Consider the following 14965-nt stretch of genomic DNA (forward strand, 5'->3'; position numbering starts at 1 on the left):
TTGATATTTTAACAAATACGAAAGTACCGTATTTGTACCGTATCTTATCTTACCGTATATAGTACCGAAAGTACCATTCTTTCTTTTAATGAGTGTTTGTTCTAATTTTTATGAAGACAAAAATAAACATTATTTAAAACAGAAATGCTGATGAATGTCTCAGGTGCTAACCCTTCTTGACGCCATTAATCTACAAATAAAACTAGACCTCTTGTACCAAAGCCCCATGAATTGTTGAAGTGACTGTAACCCATCGGTCACAGCAACTTTTGTCCATTGGTCACAGCTGTGGAATAGCACAAGTAACACTTTTATTGGATTAGACTCAAACCTTTCAAAAGCATCACTAAAGTACTAGCTGCTAATATTCGTCAAACTTAATTGAAATACAGTAGGGCCATTATGAGTTAGAATTCGGAATATAACCTTTCTCTTCTAGAGATCCAATTGAGCGTGGGCATTCTATAGCTTTAGCTATTGAGTGGATTCGGATTTTATTGAATTAGTTCCATCAGCTTTCTATTAACCAGGCTAATGAAAAGAGATTATTACATACATATCCTCCCTCCCTCGAGCGTAGGTCAGATATAAAGAGCTTGAAGCACTAAGTTTGATTGAGATCTGACAACCCCTTCAGGTATGACCCCTTCGATGACAAGAATTTAGGCCTAGCCCACAAAGTTTAGGGTTGGTACGAACCTCCAAAGTGCAAATATAGGACCCTTGCTCTTGCTTTCGACCACGTCTGGCTCAGATCCGACAACACCTTTTGTTAGATTCTCTGATGACAAGAATTTGGGAACTCCCTCCCTCTCATGACCATGCTTTGTGTCCAAGCAGCCAAAATTCCTATTTAGGATGATTGCTCTTCCTTCCCGCAAAGTTTTATTTAGAATCGCTAAACCATTTTACTGTATATTCTGATTACAAGAATTTGAACCCCTCCCCTAGATTTAGAAAAGGTAGAGGATGTGTCGACCAAATTTTCACTCTTAGGTTAATAATTGAGAAGTGCCTGAGTTTTCAAACACCTTTGGTCCTCAGTTTTATAGATTATGAGCAAGCGTTAGATTCTGTTGATAGAAGAGCTTTAGTCGTCATCGTTTGGGGTGGGAGGACATAATAAAGAAAGATTTAAAGGAAATGGGAACTTTATGGGCGGGCGTAAAAAGGGAGGCTGTGAATAGAATGGGAGGGAGAAGGAGCGTGCGTAGCTGTTTTGGCCTCTGGCGGCTAGGTGCTGCGGTGAGTTGTTAGTAGTAGTAGTTTGGTAATTTCGTGTAAGCGACCTGAATTGGGTGGAGTTTGTCAGTTATGATACCATTATTTATGAGACAAAATATATTTTTCAGTAAGAATTAATAAGAATTCAAGACTGAATTCACTAATGTCATCGAACCAATATTATTTTAAATGAAATGAGGACATATTGCCACTTCCAATAAGTCTTAGGTGGACTCTGATTGTTATAATCAGCACACACAATAAAGATTAATAGCTCCCATCCTGAAAAAAGAAAAGCAATCAATTCTGCAGTGTTTTATTAGCTAATTTTCAGATCAGATATCAAGATCAAATAAAATTATATAATTTATCTTGTAGTTTATCAGAAGTCATTCAACTCGATTCTTGACAATTAGAAAAAAAGGATGAACAGGAAATATTTTAGATCTCTTGATAACATTCAACAGCTCACATGTTTTTCACCGTAGGGAAACGCTATTTTGTAATTTTAAATGTTTGAAGTGCTACTTCGCGAAAAGTAAGATAATGTATTTTGATTTTGTTTATTTTGATTTATGGTATATTTTTTTTGTTTTATTACTTATTTATTTTTGATAATTTGTTTTGAGTCACATGAACATTTATGACGATATTCTAAAGGATCTTTTCTTTATTAAAATTGTTTTATCATTTTCTAGTTGTTCTTTCTGAGTTTTTCAAAGACATAGATCTTGTACCTTCCGATGTTTTGGCTGGCTTAATTCTTCTTAACAGAAGACATAAAAGTGAACGTGAATCTCTGCGTAAGGCAGGTCAGCAAGATTCTGCAAATCGAAATACAAGTAAGTAGTTTAAACCTAAAACACAAAAAGGTTTAACTTAACTTTTTCGCATGGTGACCAATGGTCTGCGTAGCGCAGGTACCGAACTCCTGATTAACCGCCTTCGACCGGGAGCCTAATGCATGTTTGGTGGCTTTAGTTCTAACCTAATGCACGCTCTTTTTATGCTTTATTAATTTTAAGACTGACCTTGAACTTTTGCTTGGTTGATTAAAAAAATTGTTGCAAAAATTAAACTTGTTTCGTATTTCCCCCGTTTTAATTAATTATTCAAATCAAAATCTTTTTTAAAGTAAGCCTCGTAGCATAATCAATTATTTCATTCTACTATTCGACGTAGTTTGATAATTCAGTCTTATTTGCATGGTTGCCTTGAGCGAAATTGCCTCACTGGGTAAGAAATAGCAACCGACCCATACTTATTACGGTCTAATTATACTACTTGTACGGCTTATGCTTATATGGCTTTGTATTTATCCTCAGCGAAGATGATGTTAACCCTTAGAATGCAATGTAGTAGGTATTTTGTGGCAAATACCACTGCTTTAGCTGTAAAGGCAAAATAACCCCCTGTATGATTCACTAGAGGCCGTTGCGAAATTTTTATATACGTTTGAACGACGTAGTTCAGCAATTCTATTTTATTTCTTTCAATTCTTTTTTTAGCTTAAATTTTCTTTTTAACCAGCCTAGAACCTTTAATTCATTAATAAAAATGAAGATTTAGATTCAGAAATATGGAATTCGTATCGACTCTACTTTCATTTCAATAATTCTTTATTTATGTTTGAAATTTGTCCCTCTTGAGAATAAAAATAAAAAAGGGGATTTGAAGTAGATTAGAATAGAGTAGAATATTTTATTTACAACACATACATAAATAAATGTCATAAAACAACGCTCATGCCTGGTGGCATACTTTAGCGCTGAACTTATGGCCAAAGAAAATACACAGCCATTTTCTCACTAATTTTTACAACAACGAAAAAGAAAACCATAATAAACAAAATGTTTAACGTGTCGTAAGATATTTCTTCACCAGTCTTAGAAAATGTCGCTTGTTGCTGCATTCTCGAACTGATGCTGGAACTGAGTTCCAGATTTTTGGCCCAGTGTGACGGATGCTGAATCCCGCTCTCGATGTCGGGCGAATTTCGCACGAAAAGTCTGTACGATGCGTAGTAGGATAATTATGAAATTGAGAATTAGTTGGGAAAATGCCGGAGGAATTTACAGGTAAATTACTATATTGATAATCGTGACAAATACTAGATATAGAAATTAAATGAAGTTGTTCCAAAGAATAAATTCCTGAAGTCCCAGATAGGTGTCCAACTGAAGATCTGCAATCAACATTAAAAAGAATCCTCATTGCTTTATTCTGAAGTATTTGGAGAGATTTGAAAACAGACGAAAAGGTAGATGCCCAAACCGAAATGCAGTAGAGAAAATACAGGTGGACGAAAGAACAATAAATAGATTTTAGAATATCTTTAGGAAAGAAATGACGAAGACGAGTTAGCATGCCCACATTTCGAGAAAGTTTTTAACGATAGTGTTTTTACATATTTGTGAAACGACAAATTTTCATCTAAAATAATCCCAAGATATTTAAACTGATCTACCCGTTTTAATGCAACACCATTTAAGAAAAGAGAGAAGCTATCTGACATTACTGATCCAGTTCGCGAAAATAAAATATATTGGCATTTTTTTTTTCATTAAGAGCTAGTAAATTCCTTGAAAAACAATCAGATACAGTTAGTAACGTACTTTCGAGGTCCTGGAAAAGAACTGATAGGTCCCGGTGAGAAGCAAAAATTACTACATCATCAGCAAACATTATAAAAGAGGCAAAACTTCAGGCAAGCTAGTATATATCGTAGTTGTATTTTCTTGGTTTTTCGTGTTGTTGTTGTTGTTTTTCCTGGTTTTTCGTGTTGTTGTTGTTTTTCCTGGTTTTTCGTGTTGTTGTTGTTGTTGTTGTTGTTATCTGAAGTTGTTTTTCCTCCTTTTCCATCTACGGTAGCGGCAAATAAACCTCATATCTTCATATTTCGTCTATGTCATCAGCGACAACAAAAGAAACATCATTAAAAAGATGGGAATGCAATTAAAAGATACAAGATAATAAAATATCAGATAAGTCTGGATATCATCACTTCATAGATGATCAGATAAGATTGACCGAAATGATTGTGTTTTTTTTATTTTATTTTTTCCTAGAGATGACCTTTGATATTCGCTGCGATGTCTCAGTAAGAGGATAACAGCTATCATTTAGTAAAATATTTGATCATACTTTGAGACGTTAGTCAAATCTCGAGGGATGACCAAATGAATAACTATGGCTCTGAATGTAAAGCTGACTTTTGATGCATTAATTGAAAGTCGAAAACTTTTATATCAGTAAAAAAGTGCAGTATTTTCTTCTTTTTCTTGTTCGGATTGTCATGGAGACGCTTCCGCATAATCTTATTACATGAATCAAACTCCCAGCCCCTTAGTGTGTTGCAGCAGCAGAATTCTAACTCTGGGTTCCTTATTACCAAGCTGAGATAAAACCCACTGTGCTGCTATAGGACAAATACCGTAATAGACTTCCGATTTCCGAAAGTCTGGGAATTTAGTCATTTTTGGTGACTAGTATTTTGTTTGATCATTTTAACCATTGATCTTGGTTCTAACCAATAATGACAATCGTAGACAAGGTAGAGAAAGTGATTTTAAGGTAGAGACAGATCATGGTTAGGTTTCTTACGAAGATTAACACTAATGTGAGCACCCCCCCCCCCACCACCTAAAAATTTATGATTCCAATTCCGTTTACCTTTTGTGTCAAAGCTACTCACCTGGCATGGGTACCCATAGGGGGGGGCACCAGCCTCCTAATGGCTGAATGATACTGCCTTTTTTTTAAAGGCAGGACCCTCCACCAGGACCCTCGGTAAAGGGTCTGACGTTTACCTTATACCTTTTTTTCACCTTAAAGTAGTACTTGCTAATTTGGTCATATTTTGTTGAAGATGATCTCGTAAGCCACATTGGCTCACATTGGCCGTTACTTTTCTTTGAGAAACTTCTTTTTTAGTTAATTAAATGCAAGAACATATCAGTTTCCTATATATTTACATCAATGTACTGCAAAATAAAGTATACAGTTACCTGGTACTGGTGTAGTGGAGGAGGCCAAGGCTATAGCGTATAAGGCCTGAGGTTTGAATCCCTCATGGTGCCAGGAAATGTAATCATAGAACTTTACCCAAATAATTTTTTTCTTATATGATACCGATTTTGTAATAGTAAGGATTACGCAATTTCCACTTTCCCCATTTACTGATTCCAGGAAATCTCCAGCTAAGCTAATCTTTATTTTGCAGTAAAACCTTGGTACTGGAATTCCTATAACAAACAAAACTTTAATTACAAAAAATAACAAAAAATAAATTAAAATAAAGAAAATAAATTGCCATAATATAAATTAAACAAATGAAGATCGAGAATGGACTTTTTAAGGCCAGTGAGAATAGTGGAGGAAATAAGACGAACATTTTTGGAGGGCAATTACTTTCCTTTTTCGGTGTTATAAGAAAACGTTATAAAGAAAAATGCTCACAGCTTCTGAACGAAAATGTGGTGGAACGTAAATAAAATAAAAAGTAACCGAATAATAAACTGTAAAAACAAAAAAAACACAAAAATTTAAAAGTAAGCCATTCACTAATATCTACGATTAACAAAAGCAATGTTCTTGAGATAAGTGAATTATTGAAGGTTCTTTCAAACGCTTTATAAGTGAAGCGAATTGGCTCCATAGAAAAAAACTCCATCACATGTTGTCTAATTTTAAAATTTTTGGCTTCTAAAATGTTTTATTCTGTTAATTTTGGTTTTATCTGTTTTTGGTTTTTCCATGTTTTTTTTTCATTTTTTGAAATTCTCCCTATTTTGGTCTTCATGTGTTTTTTTTCGGTTTGCTGTCCATGTTTTTTGTTTTTATCTCTTTTTTTATTCAGTTTTTTTCGTTCACATTTTGTCCAGAAAATGTGAATGTGTATCCTTATATTTTTCTCGTATAGCGTTAAAGGATGTACTTCCGGATTGTTTTTTGTGTTTCCCGCAGTATTTTCGTTGACCTTAAACATCCCATTCTTGATCTTCATTTTTTAATTTTTTTTTATGTTGTTGATGTTTTTTGTAGATCCTTGGATGGTTTAAAGGATTTTTTTTTGAATTTAACAACATATGCTAGCTTAAAGCTATTGTAGTGAATAAATATACTCGTTCTTCTGTTAAATGATTGGTTATTCTACTACAACTGATAGGAGGTATATTCAGATAGTAAGAGCTGTTTGTCATAGTTTTGGAAGGAGAAAGTCTTCTTTTTGTAAAATTTCCGCTGTGCAACTGTAACGGAGAAGCAGTAAAGTCGTTGCAGTTATTTTTATCTTTACATCTTCTTTTACAATTTCAGTTACTGAACAGTCTGACATCCCATCACTTTCAATGCCTAATCCTCTGTTGCAAAGAAACAAAGCATTTTGGGACTATGAAGGCGACCAATGGATGACACTGGAGTGGGCTGGCTACTTTGTCAAATATGCTGTTGCATCCTATGGTTGGCCCTGGTATGTCTACGACCATAAATTGACTGCCCTTCGCACTTTAAAGAACACCATCTTGTGCTGCTGCTGTGCAAGGTTCGTTTGTTTCTCCAATTTTTTTTCATAAAGTGTACCGAAAAGTATCTCCTGCCCACAGAAGTAGACGGGCGTAAACAGGAAATCTTTTCCTTCCTTGAGGTAGCTCTAACGCTCTTCTCGAAATATTGAGGCCGAATTTAGGTTAAAAATATGAACCAGTTGAGGTCCCAGGACTTCCGAAAAATTTTCTGACCGACCCTTTCTCATACCATAATGTGTGCCTTCGTGTCTATGCTCAAAAGCTATTTATCTTCAGAGACAGTGCGAACTGAAATATACAAATCACAAGTAAAAACTTGATTTGAACCTTATTAGGACATAAAGTTCTTCGGTATCTCAACATCTGGCTACAGTGATGACAGTGGTCAAGTATGGTTCTTAAGCGTTGGTGCTCCAAAAGATGGAGAAGGCTTTGCTAGATGTTTTCGAGAGAAATTGCCCACGGATTGTTTTGGGTGCCCGACTGGCTGACCGTATCTCAAACTGTAAGCTGCACGAAAAATTTGGTCCAGTCCCTCTATCTAGGGCTATAATGAGAGCAGGGTTGAGATGGCTAGGACACGTTCTTTGGATGAAGGATGACATATTGCCAAAGATTGTCCTTGAATGGTGTGGGAGTATGTCTTAAGGAAAGACTTAAAGGAAATGGGAACTTCTCGGGGGCTTGTAAAGAGGAAGGCTTTGAATAGATTGGAACGGAGAATTAGTGTGCTTAGCTTTGTTGGCCTCAGGCACATTGGTGCTGCAGTGAATTGTTAGTTCGAGTAAGTGCAAGTAATTGTTCAAGTTTAATTTCATTGTTTCACTGTGAAATACCCTTCGAAAATTATATGCCAAAGCTGTTGTAAAAATATTCTAGGATACCATTAGGAACAATATTTGGTTTAGGCCTATATATTTGGCTTCGATCTTATTCATTTGGCTTCAGTCATATTCAGGTGTGATGTTGAATCGTCGATGAGGGACTGAAACTGAAAGGAGGTTTCAAGGATGTAACTGTTGGTTAATTTACATTTCTTCATATTGACTTACTGATTGTCCAAAGTAAGTTTGCCTTATAGTAGGATAGTAGGGGATAATAGTATAGTGGATAATAGTATAGTAGGGGATAGCAGCACATGATGGTGAACACTTAAACATATTTCTAAAGGAATTGGGAAATTCTTTTAGAAAAACCTGGCAGCTGTTCATTTGTCGAGTAATTCTACTACACGAAGCACTAAACAGAAATTAATTTTATAAAATTTAACAATCTTTAGTCTTCACTTTTTTTTTGTAAAGAAATATTTTTATATTGTCAAGAGTCGTACAAATATCCGTACAAATGCAGCTTTGAATTGGAGAAATGTGTAGACACAGCTTAAGAGTATATTGTTCCAATGGGGTAACTTAAACAGTTTATATTTCCTAACTCAAATTGCAAGGTTGAATCAATTGATAAATTCTACTTTCCTATGTTCGTTCAATCAACCAAGTTCATTGACAAGGCATTTCTTAAAATCAACAGATTTCTTTAAGGATTCCCCTCAATGGCTCTTTACGCTAAAGTTTAACTAGTGCTTTCTCGAGGCTTTGTGAAAAATATTTACTTTTTACCGCATTAATCTTAAAGCGCTAGCTGTTAGCAAATTGCTCTGGAAGTATTGGGGGAAATATTTAAACTTTACCGTAGAGTGGGGGCTGAGGGGTTGGTGGGCCCTTTCGCTCAGAGTATGTTTCATATGAGTTTCAATTCCGTCCTATAATTTTACTTAAAAAAAAGTAATAGTTTTTTTCAATTAATGTCTGTTTTTTTTAATGTATATCATGGAGTTTGTCTCCAGAACTGTTGTTTTGTGTATACAATCCTTGTCATTGGAATTAGCATTTTGGCTTTTAATCCGACACTCTAGTTTTGACGATTGGGTCCTGATTTAGAAAGGCAAGAAGGGGGTCTTGTTAACCCAGAAATTGCAATTTTCGTTAGAAAGGGCCTCCTCTTACCCTTTATGGCCATCGGTTTGATCCAAGTACCCCTTGTGCTTGTAGTTTTATGGGTCAACTGCAGGAGGAGGGCATCGACTCAAACAGGACTACATTGCTTTCGATGTTAAATTCAAAATGTTTCAATATGTTCATAGTTCTCCTAAAGTGTATTAAAGCCAAAAGCTCTTGAAGCCAAAGTATGGCATTTGTATAATTTGTTAATTCCCGTGAGAAAAGGGACTATCTTTGGGTTCCTAAACTTGTAAGGCACAGTAAAGCGCAAATGACATGCTAGCCTTTTCAGGGTCTTAGGTTTTGGTTTCCCCGCTTTTAATTGTGTTAATTTCCGTTCGTTGTGACTTTATTATATTTTTTAATTTCTGTTGATCTTAGGTTAAGTTTTTCCTTCGTAGTATTTTCTGTTCGTTTTTAGTTTCATTTATTATATCCATATAGTTCTGCTTATTTTAAGTTTAAATTTCACTCTTTACTTTTCTTTGAAAAACTTCTTCTATGAAAAGGTTTTTAAAATTGATATCTGTTCGGTTTTCAATGAACATAGTTTTACTATGGATTAATTGTAGGAATATTTGGATAGTTTTCTCAGCTTTTCTGCTTAAACACTGAAAAGGTGACTTGTAATTTAGATTTTAAGCAAAATTTGAATATTCAGTCCAGACGTCCAATTCGTAGCTTTCTGCAATAATTGTTTAGTAATATTTCTGCTTTATAATGCAGGGTGGATGGGTGGGTTGTCATTCATAATGATTAGAAATCTGCATAAGTTTTGATCTTCACTAAGATGGATGCCATCTTATCCCCCACAGTTTAGACAGCCTTGAATATAGACGTACTACGCACCACTGCGTTCTAGTTTGACATTTGAAACTTCGGGTCCATGTAGATAGTGTTTTTATAGTTCTAAATCGGTTGACTGTATCAGAATTTTCGCTTGATAGAACTTTGGTCCTAATCAGACCACAATTGTGGCTTTGTTGCAGTAAAAAGCACTTAGCCATAGGACGATCTCTTTTGTTACTTAAATTGGCATATGAACTTTAATTCCTAACGAAATAATCTATCTCCTGGTGTCCTATGACAAATACTTCGATACGACACCTATGTGGAAAAAAAGTACATATCCCTGACCAACGTTATCGGAATCATTCAGATTTTCGCGTTTTTGCATAATAAAGAAACTTGTAAACCTCGGGTATAGGGCTCCTGGACGTATTGAATGAGATGTGTGATTTACATTAAGATCACCATCCACCTTTTTTTCGGGGGGGGGGGGTCTTTTATCTCACCTAATATAGTAATATTTTATTCATGTCTATTGATGGGTCATTTAATTTTATAAAGTGGAATCACCCGAAAAAGTACATCCTTTTGATTTATGTATTGTAAACAAACTTCTTTTTTGTTAGCTTTAGCCACTGTTGGTACGGGTCGCACTTACTCATAGTTTGTTACCACGGCCTTTTGGATGTGCTTGTACGAAATAGGGATTGAGACAATTAATGTTTCATAAAAAGAAAAGTTGTTATTCAGAGATTTACCCAGGGGAGAGGGGGAGTTATCGGGTTTGAGACCCCCTCCCGCCCACCCTGCCGAAATATTTCACCGATTTTTTTAAAATGCAGAGACTCTTCGCCCGTTTTTTTTTTTATTTAAAAATGAGCATGCACATTTTTTGAACCAGAATCAGGCAAATAATTTTAATCTATACGACCGGATGACCGAAGTGGGCACATGACCCTTCGACACTCGTTGCCCCTCTCACCCCCAATTTTTTTTTAGAAGATAGGTATACTGTCTCTTGTTCAAGTTAAAAACTTACAATGATATTCAATCTGTGTGATTTTAGGCACAAAGTAAGGTCATGAACCTCCAACGACCCTCCTGCCCTTGTCCCCACGTAAGAGTCGTAGAAAGGTAGACATGGCTTTTTTTTAAGCAGAAACGTAGACATTTGCACTTTCTTTGAATGGAAAACGTTCAAAGATTTTTAATATGCATAATTTCGTGCACAATATGGGCCCATGGTTCCTTGAAAACACCTTCCCCCTACATTTTTTCTCTGTATGACCGGACGCGCAAAGGAGGACTTCGACCCTTCAAGACAAACTCCCATCGTCAACAGAGAGGAGGGCTTTAATTAGATTCGATACGTTAAACGATCACCCTATCTCGTTCTTTGTAGTTTTTTTTTTAAGTTTGTGTTGCCAAACTATTTAGAATTGATTGGGCTGTCTTGCCATAACCTGTTGAGCCTAGATACCTAGTTTCTCAGAAATCCTAGGAAAACCATTTAAATTCTCCCGTTTTGTGCCGGAGATAGAGATGTTCAGTTTTAATGAAACTTGCACCATTAGACATTGTGAATTTTGTTTCTTCGATTAAACAGAGCAGAATTTCATTGTCAAACAATAAAATATCAATATCTTTCAATGATAGCTAGTCTCGTGGCAGAATTCGCATATGGACCCTTTGTTTTTGAGACGGTCGGCCGACGTCGAAACTCACAAAATGGTAGTTAAGATATCGAATCACTTGAAATGCATTGAGCAAATACGTGGGGCATTGGGACGTGAAAATGATATTTTTCAAATGCGTATTTCCTTTCTCCAACTCCAATTTGGCTAAAACAAATGATGAAGTAATTTCGGGCCAAGGGTACGGAGTGGATGGATTTTTAAAGCGGCCCGCCACTTTTGAGTCTCAGCTATCTTTCGCACTAAGACGCTCTCATTTGCTTGAAATTTGGTATGAGTATACTTCCAGCCAAGGTGATACGAATGAAGAAATTTCAGACCGTTGGTTTCAGACTTTACGAGCCGGATGCCAGAAGGCTTTAAGTTTAATTCTTCGGAGATCTCCCCTCTAGCGCAAAGACGGATATGTCGACAAGATTCATAAAGCTTGTTCGCCTTCACCAAAGTATAATCACCTGCGGAACAAGTACTGACAAAACTCTCCAAAAGTGACCCCGCGTACCTCAGCACCTCTAGACACAAAGTGCTGTACTACTTAATCGCTCCGAGCCAAAGTACTTTGCTCCCAGCCAATAAATTATGCTAGAGCGTGATTCAGGCGACGAGTGACCGGGAAAGTTGTATTGAATTGTGTAACTACGGTATTTAGTTGCCAGGTTCGTATGGGTATGGAATCGTCTCCGGAGACGCGGACAAAGGGTCACTTTTTTTGTGTGGAGAGGATAGGTTTTGTCAGTACTTGTTCCGTAGGTGATTATACTTTAGTCTTCACGGACGATGGTTACAAGCTTGTGCTGAATAGTATATTCTTTTTATCCATTTCCTGGATATTTTAGGGTAGAAAAATTTCTCTTCATGCAAAAGGCTACGCAATAATTACAATATTTACAATAATTACAATAAACGCAATGACATAGTTAGACAATTATCAGTAAAGGTTTATTTGGCTATCAGTCCGTGATGTACATTAAATTGTTATCAGCACCACCACATTAATTGGTGTTATTTTATGAGGCAGTTACATAGCCTTAGCTTTTATAAAATGTAATCCTAGAAATAGCAAATAGGTTCCATTTTTTCAGGTAAATTAATTAAGTATTATCTTTTATACGTGATACCGTTTAAAATACAAAAAAAATTATTGGATATCAGGAAAAAGAGAATTAGCTCGGTTTTAAAGAGTGCAGTGTTTTTTTAGAGCTTCTCTAAGGATATTTCAAATTTTTTTTCGGAAAAATTCTTCTTTGGACACGAATGTTTCAAAATTACTGAGGGGTTGACAACTTTAGCATTCAACTGATGGCGAAGAAAGGAAATTGAAGTGTTGCTCTCACAACACTTTTGTCAGGGAAAGCATCCAAATGTTGCTGCAATAAATTACTGTTGTCCGAACAATGTAAATATAGCTGCTCCTCGTTTGGAGTTGGAACCTCTCCCTTTACTTTCATTAAAAAAATTACGAGTTTCCATATCATTTTTGTATTTGTTGTGTATTCTTTTCTTTTTCTGTGAAATAATTTTATTTTTTACATCAATTCAGCTCAGCTTTATATATATATGAGAGTCTGACTGTGGAAACATTTCCTTTGATTCCCAAAGCGAGTGTTTACTGCGTTTAAAGGTTAATCAAGCAATAAGAAGATTTAATGATGTAGTTGAAGGTTTCTGAATAAACATACGGTGAAAAAGTATGCCAAGGGTTCGAAATGGAAAATTCTAGAATCGTAACTGCATTATATGAAAGACACCAGATATCAAAATGGACTAAGCCTAAGCCATGAGGCTCTGCTAATGGGTCGGTAGTTTTTAGGATAATGAACTTGAGTGAAGCCAGAATTTGAGTAAATCCAGCTAACTTTATATCTCCTCAGTATACGTTTTATTTTGCCAATAACTTATGATATTCTGTGTTACTTTCAATTTGGATTAAGTTTGACTGTCCTAGCATATCAATGTTTATATTCCTAGAAACTTTGGCTGTTATTAATGAGGATTTCAGAAGCTATCTCCTGTACACATATATACCGTATTACATTAGTAGCTGTTTGTAAATTATCTGAAGTTGTTCTCTTCACGACTAGGATCGACTCAGACTTTTTGTTTTTAAGATAAAAAAAAAAACAAAAAACACACAAACACGAACATTGATGCGCTTTTTATCACGTTTAGGATGGCAGAGTCTAAATCTAAAGACAGCTAAATTCAAACAACTCTCTCTTATAGTTCATAAGATGAATGTTTTAGCATCAGCTTGCTTTCCGAAAGTATTTCCAAGATTGGTACTTCTGATTTTTTTTCTTTTCTTAAGAAATGAGGCAATAAGTCGTGTTTGCTTTTCTGTTGCCTGGGTTGAGATCGTGAATTACCATACATACATCCAAAGAATTTTTACTAGCTATGGTAACCACATAAACAAAGCCTGTTGACTTGAGTTGTTTGATTCGTAGTTATCAGTCAAGAATAAGTTTGTGCATTGAAAAGGATGTTCTCTTGTCTAAGGATTGAAATTTCTTAATGAGTTTCTTGAAAAAATATGTTGGCGAGGTTTTCTTCCATTTCGCTCTGAAATATTGTAATAAGGGTTGCCACCTGCATTGATTGATGAACGAATTTCGGTGATTTGTTTATGGTTCGTAGATTTCTTAGGTACAGTTATTTAAAAGGATTAGGGGTCGTCTTGAGGAAAGGGAAAAAAAAGTATCGTATGACCCTAATAGTGCTGTGACTGTATTGTTCAAGATTGAGTCATTTTATCTAAACAAAACTAAAACACTGTGGCAAATAAAAAGGTCCCAAAAATACAGTAAGGGTTTCAAATCATTAATGCCTGTTCTTGTGGGAAAATCAAATATTGGAACATGTTTTTTTTTTCTCTTCGACGATAAAAGCGCTATTATTTACGCCGTTAGTGACATCGTTCTTTCAATATTGTTGGAGGGGAAGTGCACTTCATTGAGGAAGGAGTCAGGGAATCACTTTGGTAAACATCAGTACAACGAAAAATATTGTTAACCAGTGTGTTCTTGGTGGAAGCGTTGATTCAATGCATGTTGTTCACAAGCTATTATTGAAGCAGCCTTGCGGTGTTCCAATTTCTTGATTGTTGGTATTGATGTTGGTATCTCAATTATAGACGACAAAACCCATTTTGAACTAATTAGACGAATGGATGAACGTATCGAGGAAGTGAAGAAGTTCTTAGACTTAATTGCTCCAACACTACGTACAAAAGTTATGCCAATATATGCTCAATTTGGATCATCTATTTCTGATTCTGACCTTGAATTGATTGTTTGGTAGCCATGAGACAAATAAAGTAGGATAGAAGCTTAATGAAAGGCGATTAAAAAGAGCCTTTCGCCATTGAAAGACAATCAAATATCCTTAAATGAAGAAAAAAGAGCATGGAGGTGAGAAGAAGTGAGTTCCAGTTCTCTACGGGAGAAGAAACTTGGTACAAGGATTAAGCCATTTAAAAGAAGTTCAAATCTTCCTTTTTTCCGGACGTGATTGATTTAACTGGGGCCACAGCGAGCGAAAATTCATCGATAGCACAACGCTCTGAAAAACTAGGTGTGTTTTGAAGATGTTGTGCAAATATTTTGGGATGAAATTAAGGATGTTAATGGCACGAATTTTAATGGCCTAGCGCACTGGATATGAAATCCTGAGAACAGGGGGCTCGAGTCCGGATGTCGCTGGTTATTTTGTTTAGAATGGGAGTCAATAGTGTGAC

The 14965-nt window shown here is 35.8% G+C and overlaps 1 protein-coding gene and 1 pseudogene across 2 annotated transcripts in view; both read left to right on the top strand.

Annotated features, from left to right (window-relative positions):
- Positions 1-14965, top strand: part of LOC148939955 (diacylglycerol lipase-beta-like) — a 129924-nt gene that overhangs the window by 25920 nt on the left and 89039 nt on the right. For both annotated transcript variants that reach the window (XM_089105869.1, XM_089105870.1), the window contains exons 6-7: positions 1923-2066; positions 6541-6766. In XM_089105869.1, the coding sequence (XP_088961995.1) occupies positions 1923-2066; positions 6541-6766 (370 nt within the window). The remainder of the gene's footprint in view (positions 1-1922; positions 2067-6540; positions 6767-14965) is intronic.
- On the top strand, positions 6983-14813 carry LOC148939956 (bifunctional coenzyme A synthase-like; annotated as a pseudogene).

Source organism: Artemia sp. Qi Xiang Cuo, chromosome 20, assembly GCF_049724085.1.
Source record: "Artemia sp. Qi Xiang Cuo chromosome 20, ASM4972408v1, whole genome shotgun sequence".
Lineage (NCBI taxonomy): Eukaryota > Metazoa > Arthropoda > Branchiopoda > Anostraca > Artemiidae > Artemia > Artemia sp. Qi Xiang Cuo.